The sequence below is a fragment of the Festucalex cinctus genome, chromosome 3, assembly GCF_051991245.1.
Source record: "Festucalex cinctus isolate MCC-2025b chromosome 3, RoL_Fcin_1.0, whole genome shotgun sequence".
NCBI classification, from domain to species: domain Eukaryota; kingdom Metazoa; phylum Chordata; class Actinopteri; order Syngnathiformes; family Syngnathidae; genus Festucalex; species Festucalex cinctus.
The window spans coordinates 10,391,456-10,410,881 of NC_135413.1; the positions used below are offsets into that span (position 1 = coordinate 10,391,456).

At 39.8% G+C, this 19,426-nt stretch overlaps 1 protein-coding gene across 1 annotated transcript in view; it reads right to left on the reverse strand.

Moving 5' to 3' along the window:
* LOC144016613 (NT-3 growth factor receptor-like) overlaps positions 1-12,014 on the reverse strand; it is a 36,874-nt gene extending 24,860 nt beyond the window's left edge. Inside the window, exons 1-4 of the mRNA XM_077517951.1 lie at positions 11,923-12,014; positions 8,754-8,909; positions 1,412-1,486; positions 711-782 (exon numbers count right to left, since the gene is read on the reverse strand). Coding sequence (XP_077374077.1) covers positions 711-782; positions 1,412-1,486; positions 8,754-8,909; positions 11,923-12,014 — 395 coding nt within the window. The remainder of the gene's footprint in view (positions 1-710; positions 783-1,411; positions 1,487-8,753; positions 8,910-11,922) is intronic.
* Positions 12,015-19,426: the final 7,412 nt, after the last annotated feature.

Sequence of the window (19,426 nt, forward strand, 5' to 3'; positions counted from 1 at the left end):
AAACTTAACCCTGGCGTGACCCCAGACATGACATTGTATGAACAATTATCTAGGGGTAGGGCTAGGCGATATGGCCAAAAAAAAAAAAAACATTTCGATTTTTTCAGTCATTCAGGATGATTACGATTATAATCAATTTTAATCTAATAAACCCAATAAACGTTTATTTAAAGGTTTCATTTATTCAAAAATAATCCCTGTGAAAAATGTTCAGACAACAATAACATATACTGATACTAAATCAGTTTAACATAAACTTGACATTCATAGTTTGTCTAATTGCCACAATTAAGTAGTTGTTAGCTATTGTAACACATGCAGCATTCTACCACTTGTGAAAAATTACAACTCACAATCATATCTGGATGTTACAGAATATAACAGCTTTTAATAGTCCAGAAGACAAAAGTCTATTTCAAGATTTAGCATAATTTCAACGATTCGATTTTCAAAATGACGATTAATCAAATTAATTTGATTTATTGCCCAGTGCGATCTCGAAGGTAATTATCTAGATTAAACTACATTATTGAAAGAAGTCTGAAATTGACTGGTCTAGGACTTGGCTTGACTTGGCACATGCTCAAGTGCAGCAGCAGAACTAATATTTTTACTGAATGTACTGAAAACACTTGTCCTTGTACTGAAAAAAAAAAACAAAAAAAAATAGGCAAATTCTGAGGTGAGATTAATCAAGTGTGAACACTTACATGTAGCTTAGTTGGGGATTTTTGGAGAAAACCTGTGGTTGGATTGTATGCAGGTTGCTCCTCATAATGGTCCTACAATACAAAAAAAAATAGTGATTAAATTATTGCTCCTAACATTTAGAGCAAAGGCAACATTTTCTTTCTTTCTTTTTTTTCTTTTTTTTTTTTTTTTACTTTACGTTTTCGTCATGCATTTTGACTCATGCATAGATTACAGCATTCTTTGCACAGTAAGTTGGACCATACATGCTGCTCATTATTATTATTATTTTATTTTTTTGCATTTATAAACTTTTCTGTTCCCTGTGGAAACAAAATCAAAACACAAAAACACAAGACAGGAGGAAAATGTATATCATTTAACATCCTTGAATTAAAGGTAATAATAATAATAATAATAATAATAATAATAATAATAATAATAATAATAATAATAATAATAATGAGGACATATAGTGCGTACATAAACACGGCAGCAACAGCAATTAAAGCAAATTTGAGGTTGAACAAGGATTTGCTAGAGCTTTTTTATACAATCATTATCTACTCATATGTGACACAAAACGTGAGCATGTCACACTATCAGTGTACATCAAGCTCAGCCAACCTCAATAGATTAATGCTGTTTGGGTGTTTTAAGAGAAATAAAAATAGGCATTTGCAGTGACCAGCATACGTTTAGAAAATATCTCACGACGTACAGTCTCTGCAAACCAGTGTAGAGTTCCATGTGAACTTCGCTCAACGTCTGCAGACCAGTCCAATTCTCAATGTGTCTGAAAAGAAGCATAAAATCTAAATCATTACACCAGAAAAAAGTATACAACTGAAAAATGACAGCTGTCATTCGTTTGATGTTTGTTTTAAATTCAAATTAGACATTAGTTTGCTCATTTCAAGTAAAAGTTCTAAGTTATATTCAAATTTACATTTATTTTCTGTACTTTACCAAATTTAAATACTTTATTTGGACGAAAGTATGTATTTATTTATTTATTTATTTTCGATTAGGTTTAATTTGCACTTGCAGCCTTTAGAAATTTCTGGCAACTTTCTTGCCGTTACGGACTTGGATGGTAGGATGTTAAAGTTGGACAGAAAAATGATTAAACTTTGCATTTTGATAGCCCAGCGATTCCGCTATATTCATTTCGTAGCGGCAGTTGTTACACCTCGTCACAATAAAGCTGTCCTGACAGTTGGAGTATGTACATACTTTAATTTTGTAGGTGCTGTGGAGAGTGTTCATTTAATCTTCATGATGTGTGGGATGGGACAGGGGTAACACACCGTTCGGCAAAATACACCGTTTAGAAACCAAAATATGTGACCTACGTGAATCGTGGTGATCTGATGTCAAAATAACTGTGTATGTGGGAAGCGGACCCGTCGCCATGGGCGGGCCTTGGGGGTCCGTGCCCGCCCTGTCAGTCAGCCGTGCCCGCCCTAGCAAGATGACTCACCAACTATTCGTCCTATCAGTCACGTAAACTTGCGCCTTCTGTTTTAAGTCAAGCATGGCGTGCCAGCCAACCACATACCTCCTTTCAAGTTTGGCTGTGATTGACAACTAAGCGAGCCAATGACAATCAGGATCAGGAGGGGTGGGGTGGGGTGGGGGGAGACGCGCGCTCTGCAGACGTGCCTTAGCCAAATCTACTTCCGGGTAGATAGTGCGCATTTGCCGGTGTCGGTACCATATGTGTTCGGCCTGCCAGATCCATTCGGGGTCCTTCGCCTACAGATGACGTTACGCTACAGGATTGGCTGAGACGTTTTACGCTACAGGATTGGCTGAGATGTCGACGATTGTGATTGGTGAGGCAACTTTCCAGTCGTTGGAGGGAAAACATTGACGCTTTTTACGAAGAAATTTATTATTATTTATCTAATGGGACTTATCACAGCCGCACTACTGGATCAAACTGTTCGGCGACCCAAAAGGCAAGGATTCGTAACGCGTCAAAATCATTCATCAATCATCATCAATCAATTACATCTCACCGTGGCTATTCTAATGTATTGATCTCTCGTCTTCCCTTGTCTAGGATTAAAGGTTTGCCGTGAAACCCTTTCAGACTTGTTTGTTGTTGTTGTTTTGTGGAAGGAAAAAAATACTGAACATATAAAGAAAAGTTGTGCATTCATTCATTCATTCATTCATTCATGTGTCATTCATTGATTTGTTAATGCATTTGACATCTTTAAAGAAAAAGTAAAATGTGCTACTGTAGTTGATGAAGTTAACTTATGAGTTTCGACTTTACGGTAGTAGGCCATTACCTTTGATTAATATTTATATCAATAGTCCATGAGACACACATGCACACACATGAAGGTTACAAATAAATTCGTAGTTACCTAATAACCTGAGGCTGAGTACAGAACATATTGGTGAGGAAATGTCACATCTCAGGCAATAATTCCATCATTTTATTATCATCATCATGGTAATTATTTTCTGCAATACGCACGACCCTCCGCAACTCATAGTGCAGTGTCACCTCTGAGGTGACATTGGCAAGAAAATATTAAAGATGTAATTTAAATAACAAAATGTATGGGCTGAGATTGCAAAACGTAAATAAACGTAAGTATAAAAGCAGGATACTTTAAGATTGACTAAATAATGAAATAGATTGAAAAAATACATTAGATAAAATAAATATAAAAAATGGAGGTAAAATAGCACATAAATGCAAAAAAGTAAAACTGCGATGGGACGAAATATTGTCAGTTGACGTGCTAATGTGTTCCTATAATCATTACGACTGTTTTTGTGATGTATTGTGATACGTGAACCGCAAAATTCGGAAACCAAACCAACGTGAACACACTTGACACTGCTCGCTTGCTGTACTGACGTCATCAGCAAGCGCCGACCAGACGCGAAGGCCCCCGAATGGATCTGGCAGGCCGAACACATATGGTACCGACACCGGCTGGCGCTGGCACAAGGACTGAGCAGTGAGCACGTCGTGCCTCGATCCAGCATGACACAGTTGACATCAATGGGAATCCTGAGTCCACTGGTTACGTTTACAAGTGAGTGGCAAACTTTTATTTTAATTAGTCAAGCCACACAGCACGGATGAATTGTAGCAATACACAGTATGCTGTTAACAGACCCAAGCAGTCACACATACACAACAACAACTAAGGAGCATAAAATTATTTATCACTAAAGCAGTTGCAGTACAATGTGAGTTGAATTCTCTTCTTTTTTTTTTATTGCCAAGTTTGTTCATGTTGATGACTGTCACTAAGTTCTAATAAAAAAAAAAACAGCACTTTGCGCATCCTTTTGGATTGATATTCTGCTTAGTTTTTTTTACTGAACCCATATGTTGTTTCTATATATCATCGACATAACTCAACCTTATTTCTAAATCACTTTAAAACATCCATTGCTGCATACAAAGTGCTGTGCATGGAATAGAAATTAGTCTTTTAGTAGACACAAGTGAAATAAAATAACACAAAATAAAATTAATTAGAGTAAATATAAGTAGATAAGTATACACACAAATAAAATACTAAAAAAAAAAAAAAAAAAAAATCTGTATAAGTATAGAAATAAAATAATACAAAATACAGAAGGCACCATAAAAAAGTAAAATGATGTCAAGTCTCATGCTGAGTCAAAGATCAAAGAATAGAGATATCTGGCAAAAATGAAAGGAAATTTTGTCCATATCGTACAGCCCTATTCCAACACGCAAATGAAGGCAACTGCTAGCCAATTCCAGATAGAAGGGGCTGGGTTGCAGTCATTCATTCGGACATAGTTGTTTACAGAAGTGAAGAGTGGATTTGTTTCAAATGAACTTTTGAGTTGAATAAATGCAAAATGAACTACACATTTTTTTTTCAGTTTGTCTTTTAGATTTCAGAACGAACTGCCGCTTTTGAGTGACAGAAAATATTTCTGAACACTTTTGCAGTTGTCACAATGCCGCTGTTCAATCTGATGAACATTAGATTTAGGTTGATAAAGTGTGCCCCCCCCAAAAAAGGTAATCCCCCCCTACAATTTCTTTCTGGTGACGGGTCTGGTGGGAAGGGGAACTGCTATATATGGCGAAGCTATAGCTGGTAGCCGTGTCACCATTCTGTCTGTCGCTATCTGTCTATGTGAGGTGATCAGCTTACCTCATGCAACTATAAGGGACCAATTGTTTCACATGGCCTTCAGTCAATCAGTTCATCCATCTGCTCTCATCCATTCATCCAGCTTTGTCTGCCTGTCTTTTTCCTATACATTTACAGAATAAAAATGTGCATTTCACTGGGTATCAGTTATGCACACATTTTCGCTATTTGCAGTCTGATACCATGCAAAGAGTGGGGTTCACTGTATATAACTATATATTGTAGTATATTGTATTGTAGTATTGATATTTTGGCCTCATGAGCCTATATGGAAATGGATTAATCCAAAAGTAATAAATATTAATCAAGTTGTTTTACTTTTACATTTAATATTACAGTATTTGGATTACATTACTATAACTGCATTTTTTTTAACCAGTATGTATCAGGATACATTTTAAATGTAACCCTTCCAACCCTGCTTATAATATAATCATACATAGACACTTCATTATATAATGACACTTTTAATTCAGCTTGATTTTCTTTTCTCAAATTGCATCAAATTGAAGTGTTTTAATGTGAAATGTTCCAATTATGGAGCATGCCCCTGGACCCTTGTAGAGGGGTTGTAAAATTCTCACCTCCTTCATCCCTGACCCACTTTCATACAAGGAATGCACATGATTTATTTATTTTTTAATCTGAGGACAGACCCCCTTCTTGACACTATTTACTTTGATTCTTCCAGCACCCTGTTTACTACTACTACTACTACTACTACTACTACTACTAATAATAATAATAATAATAATAATAATAATAATAATAATAATAATAATAATAATGCATCAGATTTATGGGTGGCTCGGTGGCTGACTGGCACTGGAGCTATATCAGAATAACTCTACTCCTCCCACTACTGAAGACTCAGGTTCGAGTCCAGGCTCCAGCCTTCCTGGGTAGAGTTTGCATGTTCTCCCCGTGCCCGCGTGGGTCTTCTCTGGGTACTCCGGTCTCCTCCCACATTCCAAAGACATGCATGGCAGGTTAATTGGATGCTGTTGTCAAATCCAGCTTTTTTCATTTTAGACAGCTGGCTAAGGTAAAAAATCTCTTATCTCAGCAGCACTTAGAAATGGTAATCCATGCCTTTGTTACATCTCGGCTGGATTACTGTAATGCACTTTATTTTGGGATCAGCCAGTCCTCCCTGCAGCGTCTCCAGCTTGTCCAAAATGCTGCTGCTCGTCTCCTTACTGGTGCCCGTAAGAGGGAACACATAACCCCAATCCTGGCCTCTCTTCACTGGCTGGCTGCCCGTGTAATTTAGAATCCATTTTAAGATTCTTCTGTTTGTTTTCAAATCTCTCAATGGTCTTGCCCCACCTTATCTCGCCGAGCTCTTGCACCCCGACACACCTGCCCGGTGCCTCAGGTCAGCAGACCAGACTCAATTGGAGGTACCGAGGGCTAAGAGGAGGCTTAGAGGAGATCGAGCCTTTGCTGTTGCCAGTCCCTTTGGAACGACCTACCACTAAATATTAGGCAGTCCCCCTCGTTATCCTCTTTTCAAACACGTCTTAAAACACATCTGTATTCTTTGGCTTTTGGCGCACCATGAGACTTGTTCTTGGTGTTTTGTGGTGTGTATGAGTTTGATGTTTAGTCTACTCATTTATGTATTTATTTAGCTCTTTATTCACTACTTCTTATTTATTCGCTGATGTAAAATGTATTTACTTGTAAAACAAACAAACAAACAAACAAAAAACCTGTATTCGCACTTCAAAATGTTTGCTTTGTTCTTGTTTACTGCAAAACTGATGTTTATGTACAGCACTTTGTATACAGCAACGCCTGTTCTTAAAGCGCTTTATAAATAAAGTTGAGTTGAGTTGAGTTCCGAATTGTCCCTAGGTATGCTTGTGAGTGTGGATGTTGTTTGTCTCTGTGTGCCCTGTGATTGGATGGCAACCGGTTCAGGGTGTACCCTGCCTAGTACTGCCCAAAGCCAGCTGAGATAGGCTCCAGCATTCCCCGCGACCCTTGTGAGGATAAGCGGTCAAGAAAATGGATGGATGGATCAGATTTATATCACGCTTTTTTGGACATTCAAAGACGCTTAGCAGGATACATTATTTACATACGCATTTACACTCTGGTGGTGGTAAACTACTTAAGGCACGTATCAAGGGTTTTTGCAAACGGGAGTTGTTGTTTTTTTTTCCATTAAAAACTAAGGTTTAAAAAAAAAAAACTCTGGCCAAAGTGAAGATTTGTGTATTTCTTCTGATCTGCGTTAACATATAATAAGTCGTAAATGAAGTTTTACGTCATCGCTCTACACACATCACTCACACACATACACACCGGCTCCACAACATCGAAGTGCTGGGCCAGTGAGCAGAGTTGTACAAGTCGTTGGTTTCTATGCCAGAAGCCATTGTGGTAGTGGCGGGGTCCGTATCCCCTCGTAGCTCCACGGACGTCTGGAGATTGAGGGCCGACGTGGTCCCACAATGTACCCCGGAGATGAACCACCACCACCCAGATAAATTCTTGTAAATCCCCGGTCTCGTGGAGGTCCTCCTGGATGGCTCCAGGAGACCAAGTGCTGCCTCCTTGTACCCGGCGGGCGAACCAGGGATCCCGAGGAAGCAACTGGCCGCACTCGGTGATTGTAAGTGCTCCTGGATGTCATCCATGGAAGCGCGAAAGTGCTCAATTTTTATCCGGTGAACGCTCTAGCGGAACCTGGGATGCGGGTGGCGGTGCTCAAGCCCCGCTTCACGATGCTCTCGGCGGCGGCCTTGACGCACTTGGGGCTCGCTCAGTCGTCCAGAGGACGTGCCAGTGGGGGAAATGCAGACTGGCTGCAGGGAAGCCTGTGTGCCGCTGGGTGCTGCATTTTTCGAAACAAACGAGGCAGTGTGGACAGATTCTTTTTGTCTACATGGGGAGGTGGGAAATACCCATTTTTAAAATACCCAATTACGTGTAGACAAGGCCTAAGTAGTCACAGCTGCCCTGGCTGACGGAAGCATGGCACAGGATGCGCCTACGGCCCCTCCGCCCACCAAACATGCACACCTTCCATACACCAGTATGAGTAAGTGCTACTCACACTGGCAATGGAGGCAATGTGTGTTGCCGAAGAACACAATGATGAATGATGCATGACTTGGGGAAAGCGGGGATCGAACAGCCAACCTTCTGGTTATTGGACGACCGGCTCTACCGCTGAGCCTCGGCCGCCACTGCACTTTCTGCCTTTACGTGTTTGAAAATCTCCCCTTTTGGACAATTTGCAAAATAATGTTTAATTGGCGGGAGTCATTTTAAGTTTGATACCACTTTTTTTTTTCTTTTTTTTTTTCTTTTTTTTTTACGACCGATACCGATACTACTTTTTTTTTTTTAGACCAATACTGAAACGCAAATCTTCAGTACTCACGGGTACGGATACCAAGTGCCGATACCATTAGTAATTATGATAGAATTAAATTTAAAAAAAAAAACAATGACAGATAATTTTTAAAGACCTCTCTATCTAAATTATAGAAAATTTCATTAAAATTGCATGAAAATAATGACAATTGTAGTTTTTCAATTTACTCATAAGTCATTCTGCATAGAGCACACAAGAAAATGAATAAAAAAAAAAAAGGTAACTAAAATGAAACTCTCCACCCAAGAGCACAATTAGACTGCACTTTGCCCTAGACTTGTGCCAGGAAAGAAAATAGAGCACAATATTTCAAAACTGGGAGTCGAGCACTCATCCCAAAATGACTAAAACCTTTAATTCTGCGCCCGCCAGTGGCTCCTTTTGGCTCCTTTTTAACGCCTGATCATGATGTAGAAAAGTTACCATATCATCTCAGTTAACTGACAAAAAAAAAAAAAAAAAAAAAAGGGAAAAAAAAGAGTACTGTATGTGACACTTACATAGAGGTGATATTCTGGAAAAGGTCGTCGGTGCCCCTCGTACTATTTGCAGAGCTCCCAATGCCCTGGAAAAAAAAGCTGCTGTTGTCCAACTTGTTGCAGTAGATTTCGTTGGGCGAGCAAGTACATGTGGGCAGACAGTCCGGCAGTGATGAGCTGAGGTCATTGAGAAGTAAGACGTGGAGCGCAAACAAAAGCCTCCAGCAGGGCCATATTTTGAGTGGCCAGCACCCATTAAATGAGAATAAAGTTCCAAATCCGTACATCATAAAACTACAAAATGTGATTCCTTTTCAAGATAAAGTCAACGTGCGTGGAGCTTCCACGCAGCATCCAGTCTTCTCACGTTTTTTTCCCTCCTTCAAACCACATTCGAGCGATGCCTTGTACTGTCAAAAGCCAATAGTCTCTCTCTGTCTCTCCCTCACTCTGTCTCACTCCCTCCCCACCCCCACCCACACCCACACTCTCAATCTAAGAAATATTTAAACAATGTTACTTTGAATTCAATGAACTCAAAATGTTGAACTCGTTCATATTTAAGGCGCGAATGTGAATTGACTGTAGTGTATTTTTGCCTGGTCAGCATTTTTCTGGCATGTTTTTTTTTTTTTTTTTTTGAGACCACAGTATTGTTCATTCAGCATCTTACCGATTCAACGTTTTGGTTTTTTTTGTTTTGTTTTTTAGTGCGCATGTGTGTGTGTGTGTAGGCGCGTGCGTGCACGCGCGAGTGCACTTGTGTGAAGCAATAGACAATGGTCTATCTATCACGTAACCACAGCCGTGTCACATGCAGTACATTAAACAAGCCATTAGGATTATCCATAATGCATTATGGTCAAAGTTACATTAAGAAATCATGGCATAAACATCTAATTGATGTCATCTGAGAAGACAGACATACAGATTTAGAAGATAGATACACTACAATTTCTTACATTTGTGTGAAAATGAAAAAGGTTTTCTGCACACTGACAGAACTGACAGAAACGGTCCATCATTGAAAGTCTTTCGTTAAAAAATGATCGATTTTCTTGACTTGAGTTAGTATATGAGGCTTTTTTCTTTTTTTGTTTAAATAAAAGCAGATATTTTACACTACACGAGTTCTTCAATTTGAAAGTAGTTTTAACTGAATTTGGCCAAATAATATTCAACAAAATAGATCATCCCAATAAAAGTGACCACAAGACAACAGCAAAAAACTTTCGCATGTGAAGGTGACCTGTTCCCCACCGGACAAAGCCCATTTGCCTGTCAATATCCAGACAATACATCCAAAATGGGATATTAATTGGGGACGGGGATTAATAAGACATCATCCCATCAGCCCTTTTTTTATTTTCAGATGTCAATAAATCCAAAAGGGGGGGGGGGAAATGAATGAATAAAAATAAAATGTCTGTGAGCAAATGTTAACCTGAACCCTTTCTCTCCATTTCCCTTCCCCCACTGTAGTCCTGGTTCTCTGTCTTTGACCTCTGATCCCATTCTGGCTCCCATGTCTCATCCATCTGTCCAGCTGTCTCCGTGTGTCTCTAATATTGCTTCATGTTTCCCTATCGTCTTCATTTAATAATCTTGCCTCAGTACGAAACTCTTCCTCTGGTATACTCTTGGTGCAACACATACAATACGTATAATGTATTACCATTTTCACTGTAGATTTGATCAAATCTGGTGAAATTAAAGGGAAAATAATCCATCCATCCATTTTCTTGACCGCTTATTCCTCAAAAGGGTCGCGGGGGGTGCTGGAGCCTATCTCAGCTGGCTTTGGGCAGTAGGCGGGGTACACAGTGAACTGGTTGCCAGCCAATCGCAGGGTACACAGAGACGAGCAGCCATCCACAGGGACATCTAGGGACAATTCAGAGTGCCCAATTAACCTGCCATGCATGTCTTTGGAATTTGGGAGGAGACCGGAGTACCCAGAGAAGACCCACGTAGGCATGGGGAGAACATGCAAACTCCACCCAGAAAGGCCGGAGCCTGGACTCGAACCCAAGTCATGCTAACCAGTCTGCCACTGTGCCGCCAGGGAAAATAATCTAACATCTGTATATAATCTAACACACACATATATATATATATATAATATATATATATATATATATATATATATATATATATATATATATATATATATATATATATATATATATTTATATTTATATATTAATTTAAAGTACTGTGCAACTCATCAATTGCAACTAACGACTTCTATACATGTAAACACCTCAATCAGACTGTGTTCAACTGAAGATACACACCCGTTATATTGAATTGGAAATTAAAATATTCTTTGATAGATCTGATACAGAGGGCAGCACGGTGGGCCAGTGGTTTACACGTCCGCCTCCCAGTTCTGAGGACTCGGGTTCAAGTCCCGGCTCCGGCCTTCCTGGATGGAGTTTGCATGTTCTCCCCGTGCCCGCGTGGGTCTTCTCCGGGTACTCCGGTCTCCTCCCACATTCCAAAGACATGCATGGCAGGTTAATTGGGCGCTCCGAATTGTCCCGAGGTGTGCTTGTGGGAGTGTGGATGATTGTTCGTCTCTGTGTGCCCTGCGATTGGCTGGCAACCAGTGTACCCCGCCTACTGCCCAGAGCCAGCTGAGATAGGTGCCTGCATCCCCAGCGACCCTTGTGAGGAATAAGCAGTCAAGAAAATGGATGGATGGATGGATCTGATACAGGGGATTGGGTTAGATGCACTTCTGAGTTGGCAGCCTGTTGGCAACCGTGACATTCATTGGAGGGGAGGGCGCTTGTTGTTTTGTGCCTTCTTGTAGTGCAAATAAGAGAGAAGAGAGTTGTGATGGTATGGCAGTGGCACACTTGTTTTTGGCCGAACGGAAGTGTTGGGAGAATTAATGTATTTATTATGCAAACCAGCTCAAATTTCAATTCACTTTTTTTTTTTTTTTTTTTTTTTTTTAAATGAACTAGTTGAGTTCATAGATTATAATTTATATTTCTAAACTAAGTAGACTGTTCACAGATGCCAGAATGAGCATGGGGACAGGTGGTGGTACGGGTGTCTGGGTGTGGAGTGCTGAATGTGGGGGGTATCTGGGGGGTTGTGGTGGTTGGTGGGTATGGGTGGGGCGTGGGGTCGTGCAGAGTCGGGGGCCGTGTGCCGGTGGGGCGCCGTGGGGGCCTACTGTGCCCCGTTCTGCTGCGTTGGGCCTAGGGTGCGGGCCGTGTCGGGGGCGCTCCAGGCTCCTGGGTTGGCTCTCCGGCCGGTGGCCGCCATGGGATTGTGCTCTGGTGCTGCCGCGGCCCGGAAGGCCCTGGGGGGCTGTGCTTGCGTTGTCGTGCCGAGGTCGACAGCTTTTTGGAGGTTCTCATGCAAGCCACCACCCCTGCATCGACTGAACTGAAACTCAAACAGAATTTGCTTCTCCCACTGGTCACTGAATCACTGGAGGCTGGTGTCTGTGGATCTCACTCTGCTTCATCTATCCTTCCTTTCTTTCTTTAGTTTTTCCTCTGGTCTCTTGAGATCTCCCTAATCTGTTGGAATTTAGAGGTTTCTGGGGTTGGTGAAAGATTCTGGTTTTGTAACCCTCTAGGTGGTAGGTGGTGCCTGGTTGGTGCTGAATTTCACTTTGTTTCAGCTTTCTTTCCTTTGATCATTCCTCTGGTCTCCTGACAACTTCATGACTCTGGTGGTACTCTGAATATCCGGTTAAGGTGAAGGGTATGGGATTTTTAATAGGTTTCAGGTGAATTAAACAGCACAAACTTGAATGCACGCATGCACAAGCACACGCGCACGCACGCGCATGCACACCCACCCACACACACACACACACACACCAAGGGCGGCGTTCCAGCATTACCCCAGTGTAAAAATGTTAGTGTATTATGTCAAGTATTTTGTCAACAACCAATAAATCATAAAAAAATGGACAGTGGCATTTTCACTGTTCACCACCCGCGGGCTCCCTTATTTACAAATTTGGCATTACAATATTTTATTTTTTGGGCGGAAACCAATCCCCTTTTTTTTGTGTGCGTGTGTGTGTGTGTGTGATTACGTTTTATGTGCATTTTTGCTACAAACCCTTGAGCATATACTTGGGGTGAGCAAAAGTAGGTGTATAGTGTATACAGTAGTATAATAGTAACATATTACAGTCAAAGACAAAGCTATTCAATACTCCAATGTTAATACTCTTGAGAGCCTTGTCAAGACAATATACACCCAATCATCATACAACCAGGAACAGTCTTTGTGCCACAGCTCCAATGGACTGCTGCCTGCCTAAAAGCCATAAAGGCAACCACATGCATCTAAAACCACACCCAACAGCTGGGGAATAATATCGATTCTCAAAATGTCATGACGCTTTATCTGAGATGGTCAAGTTTGCATTTGTTAATTTGCCATGTGTTATGTGAAAAAATATGCTTTTAAATGCAATAAGACTACAGGCACTTTTTGAAATCACGTGTCTTGGATTGGATTTATTCTGCATAGTTCGAGCAATTCAAATATGCGTCAAGGCAGAGTAAAGAGAAAAAAGATGCACAGATTTGGATATCTTTAAATTGGAATCAGGTCTCTTCCAAATGTGAACAAATATCTGATATGTGTCAGTTATCTGCCAATGCAGTGTAAATTAATATAGCCTGTCAATGAAAGGGTGACGTCCCAATATAAAGTGAAAACCCACATATTCAGGGTGATCTAGTTGCAGATTTTATTTTATTTTTTTAACATAAACTCAGTTTTATTTTCTTCCTGTGCCTAATGACCTCCGCTCATGCAACCAAATTGAGGAGAGCAGTGTTGAGAATGTTACTTAATAAAAGTAAGTTGTTATAGTTACTCATTACTTGCTTAAAAAAAAAAAAAAAAAAAGGAAAAGGTAACTGAGTTAGTAATTGAACCACTTCACAAGAAATGTAACTCACGACTTAAAAAAAAGTTTTATTTCAAATAATTTGGATATGTTTTCATTTTTACATTATTATTTTTTTTATACAAGGAATTCAAATTACAGTTATTTTAATTATGTATAAAGGGTGTTTTCATTGATTTGATTGTCACACAAATGTCTCACTCCATAATTTCAGATGTTCTACCATTTGGTTTCATGATAAATTCGAAATTAATCTCGTCATAGTAATGGTAAAGTACTTTTTTGTGCAGTCGTAGTGTGCACACTGGCAAAGTTGAGTTTCACTAAAAACGACCTCTCAAAAAACCCCTGAATGTTTTTTTTTTTTAAATTGTTAGTCATTCTTAAAAATACCAATCTATCTTTTCAACATAACTGTTAACCAAATTATCTAAAATGTGTAAATTTCTTTAAGAAAATGTCTGTCTCTTTGTATGTATAAGTTTCATATGTCTATCCCTTGCATCTTGTGTAAGGATGATTTTATTTTTTTATAATGGTGAGAACAAAGGGGAAAAACAGACACCAGAGTGTATTGTGACATCTTCCAAAATGGTAGGGCACATTGCTCCCAGATATGGTGCCAAATAATGTTACCTTTCACTTGCATTCATAAAACCTGATCGCATAGTAGATAGTAAGATAAAGCTAGAGTCCTGATTAGCTTTCTCTATACTTTTAACCAAATATCTTTAAACCCATTGAATTGGATTATTTCATTCCTTATCCTGGAAGTTACATAGCCAGAGGGACAAATGTATCAATTTAGGCCCTAATGGCTGTTTTATGTCTTTTGTGCCATCAAGATACACACAACACTGACACTGTACACGCAAGATGCACTAACAAAACAAGACACAAACCCAGCCATGTAGTGAAGGAACATCGCAGTCAGATGTTGTATGCTGAAAGCTTCTCTCCTGAGGCAATACCAGGCTTTTTGGGGCCCTGTCTGATTTTTCATACATTATTTTTCATACATACATAGTTTTTCTCAGGTCTTTTGGAACATTTCTCTGATCAGACTTGAAATTTACAAGACTAAGTGTATTTCTCAAAACTGTATGAATAGCAAAACATCATGGTTGCCCTGCTAAAGTCATTTTCTCTCTCAATATCCTCAGTACGTCTCTCAGAAGTAAAGATTTGTGTCACATATCAGTGCTATCAGAATGACAAGTCATTGTGTACAGACAACAGTCAAATTGCTTAGTCATGTTGTCATTATAACCGTGTACTAGAGGGATGTTCTGATGTAAACTTTAAGTTTGATTAAGTCTTGATTACAAATTCAGTTAATCTAAATTGAAAGTTACACCTTCGTGTATGTGGAAGATTGATTGCAAAAGACTGGACAGTGGGAAAGATCCACAGTTCACTTTTCCTCATTATACTGTAATTTGTTGAGAAACATTTTAGAATTTTGTCGCTACACAAAAGCGTTTTTTTTTTTTACTTTTCTGAAAGAACACCCTTGTGACTATACGAAATTGCCACATATGGGAAATATTGTAGCCACAGTGATGAGTTAATCTGCAATTTTCAAGAACTATTTTATACCACTTCCCTCTCTCTCTAACAACCTGCACTCTAGTTGAAGCAATACACACCAACGTGATAGATCCCCCCCCCCATTTTGCTCACTTTCTTTAAACATGCACAAGACAGCACAAATTTACATAAAAAAAAAAAATTGACACCCATCTCAAGATGGGAAGACTGTCAACGAAGTGACATAAAAGTCACATTCCTCGGTTACGCTATGAGCGGTTTGGAACAGGTACTTGATTTTATCGATATTTCCCTTTCTCTCCATTCACTTGGATTTTTTTTTGTGTGTGTGTGTTTTGGGGGAATTGCGCCGCCAGTGTAACACGGAATTATCCATCCATCCATTTTCTTGACCGCTTATTCCTCATAAGGGTCGCGGGGGCTGCTGGCACCTATCTCAGCTGGCTCTGGGCAGTAGGCGGGGGACACCCTGGACTGGTTGCCAACCAATCGCAGGGCACACAGAGACGAACAACCATCCACACTCACACGCACACGCACACCTAGGGACAATTCGGAGCACCCAATTAACCTGCCATGCATGTCTTTGGAATGTGGGAGGAGACCGGAGTACCCAGAGAAGACCCACGCGGGCACAGACGGGGAGAACATGCAAACTCCACCCAGGAAGGTCCGAGCCTGGACTCGAACCGGAGACCTCAGAACTGGGAAGCGGACGTGCTAACCACTCGACTACCGTGGCGCCAACACGGAATTATAAAAAAAAAATAAAAAATCAGTGTCCTGTTGAGACATTTTGATAATTGTGCAGATACGTGAAAGTGTGGGCTGAATTCGCGCAACAAAAACAGGAATAAAGGAGAATAAACAAAGAAAAAATTGTAAGTACGCAGGGGAGTAAGATGGGCTGCTTTGCTGAGCAGCAGTCACTATACTCATATATTCTAATGCTAATTGCTGCAAAACAGAAACAGATAAAAATATACTTTTATTTTCCCAATGAAAAAGGGAGACTCTAATCTTTCTTTTGGTAGGTTCCATGTTTTTATAGCAATAGAGTACACTATTCTGCGGGCCTTGCAAAATCAGTCAAAATCCAGTAAAACAGCTGGGTGTGAAGGGGGTTGCTTCAGTGAAAATGGCTGGGAGCGAATGAGTTAATAATAATAACAATAATAATAATAATAATAATAATAATAATAATAATAGCAAAATAATAATAGTAATAGTAATAATTTATATTGTGATTTTCCAAAAAAATCTTTACAATTTAGAATAAGTAAACATAAACAAAACGAGACAGAAAAGTACATTCAAACGAGCAAAAGTCCATTGTTAAAGGGATACTTGACTCATTTGCAGCAGTAAAACGTTAATATTTTGTCCAGAATTACTTTGATAACCTCATTATTTTTCATGTACAATACCTCTAAAAACACATTTTTCCACTTGTTGTCGACTGAAGATAACATCACCGGTGCTGAGGAAGTTGGTAACAATCACCTGTTCTCTGTGTTTTGGTCAGCAAACTGAGTCATGATTGGTCGTTACCTACTTCCTCAGCACAGGTGATGTCATCTTCAGTCAACAACAAGTGGAAACAAATGTTTGTAAAGGTATTAATTGTACATGAAAAATAACTGCTGAAAATGGCTCAATGAGTCAAGTATCCCTTTAAGTGAAGGATATAAAGTGATGTGTGTAGTTTATAGGAGAGGTTGCGGTTTAAGTGATGTTGCCTCGGTTTCTTCTGAACTGCGTATCCTCCATTGATTATAATTATTTTATGTTCCAGGCAGTGCAGAACAGGTGCGATTTTAACTTATTTTTGAAAATAGATGGGGTCAATTGTATCGCGGATGTCTTTCGGGAGTGAATTCCAAAGGGTGGGGGCAGAAACAGAGAATGCTCTGTCCCCCCAGGTTCGGTCCTAGATGTGTGTAGGGGTGGAGCAAGGTAATGGAAGCCTTTATGGGTGAGTAAGAGAATTTTGAAATGAAAAATGAGAAAATGCTTGCATTCCAATGACCCCTTTGTGGAATCAGGTATCATTACTCTATAAAGCTCTCTCAGTTTCACCTTGGACTGTTCAGCTGTTTTTCTTTTCTGATTGATTGAAGTCACTATTTCAAAACAGCTAAACGTTGGAGCATGTTTAATTCCTTGTTGATGTTGGCGTTCAAATCTGACAGCTTGCAGTTTTTGCCTAATTCCTATTGATTGTTTTCCGGGTAATTTGACCAAAATGCAGAGGGAAGCGTAAACCAATCCTGATAAACGGATTATGATTGAAGTCATTATCATTGAGCAATTTATCCAAGCTGTTACTCGCTAAGATACAACACTGCATTATGGCATTCAGTACCTTTAGTCAACCTATTACATAAATACTCAGGCAGGCATTTCAAGATTTCCACACCATCATTATAAATTGCCCGTCATCATTCAACCATGTTAATGGAAGCAGACCACAAACCCATTATATTCTTTTAAATCCGAGTTAAGTTGTATCTCTTCTCTAATGCCTCCCCAATTTACTAATGTCCCTTTGCCACAAAAGCCAGTTACTCATCGACCCTTAACAGCCCTTTACGCCTACACGCACACAAATCACAACACCATGGCAGCATTCCACATTCACCATGTAAGACTCTAAGTCTTACCACAAAAGTCAATAAAAAACAAAAAACAAAAACAAAAACAAAGCTAATGCACTAATGCAGTCATTAGATTTTGGATGAGTTCAAAGCCAAATGGATGCATATAAAAGCTAAGTAATAAATAGAAATGGATGTTTCATCATTCATTCAAAATAGTATCATTGTTGACTTTCATATACGGTACACATTTTTCGGTTACTAATGTCAGTGCTACCCACAATCACTGCAAATGTGTAACTGACAGGAAACCAATTACAACAAAGTTCACGTGCAAATGTCACTGGGCTGTGTTACGCACCATCTCGGTTGTTTTAGTTAACGGAAACTAGCAAAAATAACTAAAACTAAATTGAAAGAACATTTTCGTTAATGAAATAAAATTAAAATGTTTTTGCAAAAAATGAAAACTAACTATAATGTTTGGGAAAATGTCATTCACTTTCATATTTAGCAGCCTTTGGGCTTGATTTTAAATTTGTTTATTTCGGCAATTTTATAAGCAGTATTATGCACTGCACAAGGCTGTGGGCTGTTTTGCAGTAATGTTGTTCCGATACCGATACTGATTTTGGCAGAGGCCCCGATACTGCATTAAAACAGTGGAATCGGTGAATACTCACAAGTAACATGCCGATACCAATGGTATCGGTATGGTATCGACCGATACTGCAAAGCTGGGTATCAGAATCGGTATCGGAGGCCAAAAAAACGGTATCGGAACAACACTATTTTGCAATACCCTTAATTTGTGGATGGTTGTTTTTAAAAATATTTTTGCTGACTTTTGGGTTGGGTTTAGGTGATGTTTTTTTGTTTTTTTTGTTTTTTAAATCTTGTATACAATAAATACGCAAAAGTGTATATTTAAAAAATTAAAATTAATACTAAAACTAATAAAAATCCAACGGAGGAATTTTCTAAAAAAAATAAATAAATAAGTACAACTAATAAAAACTAGAAACCTACTCTGAAATGAATCTACTAGGCACAGTGGATGACTGGTTACTTAGCACATCCGCCTCCCACTACTGAGGATGCAAGATCCGAGTCCAGGCTCCAGCCTTCCTGGGTGGAGTTTTCATGTTCTCCCCGTGCCCGCATGGGTCTTCTCCGGGTACTCCGGTCTCCTCCCACATTCCAAAGACATGCATGGCAGGTTAATTGGGAGCTCCGAATTGTCCCTAGGTGTGCTTGTGAGTGTGGATGGTTGTTCATCTCTGTGTGCCCTGCGATTGGCTGGAAACCAGTCCAGGGTGTACCCCGCCTTACTGCCCATAGCCAGCTGGGATAGGCTCCAGCACCCCCCCCCCCCCCCCCCCCGCCCCGTGACCCTTGTGAGGAGCAAGCGGTTCAGCAAATGGATGGATGGATAAAACTAACTAAGCTTAAAAAACAAAGCTCAAAATTACATTTAACTATAATGAAAAACAAAAAGTAGGATAATATAAACGTGGCTCTGGGACGGACGGTCTGGATGCTAAGGGGAGAGAGTGACCCTGAAAATAGATTGCACCCACCTGCAGCGTGACAGCAAAGGAAGCTACGTTAAATTGCCGCCACTCACCAATGCTAATACTGCACTGTCT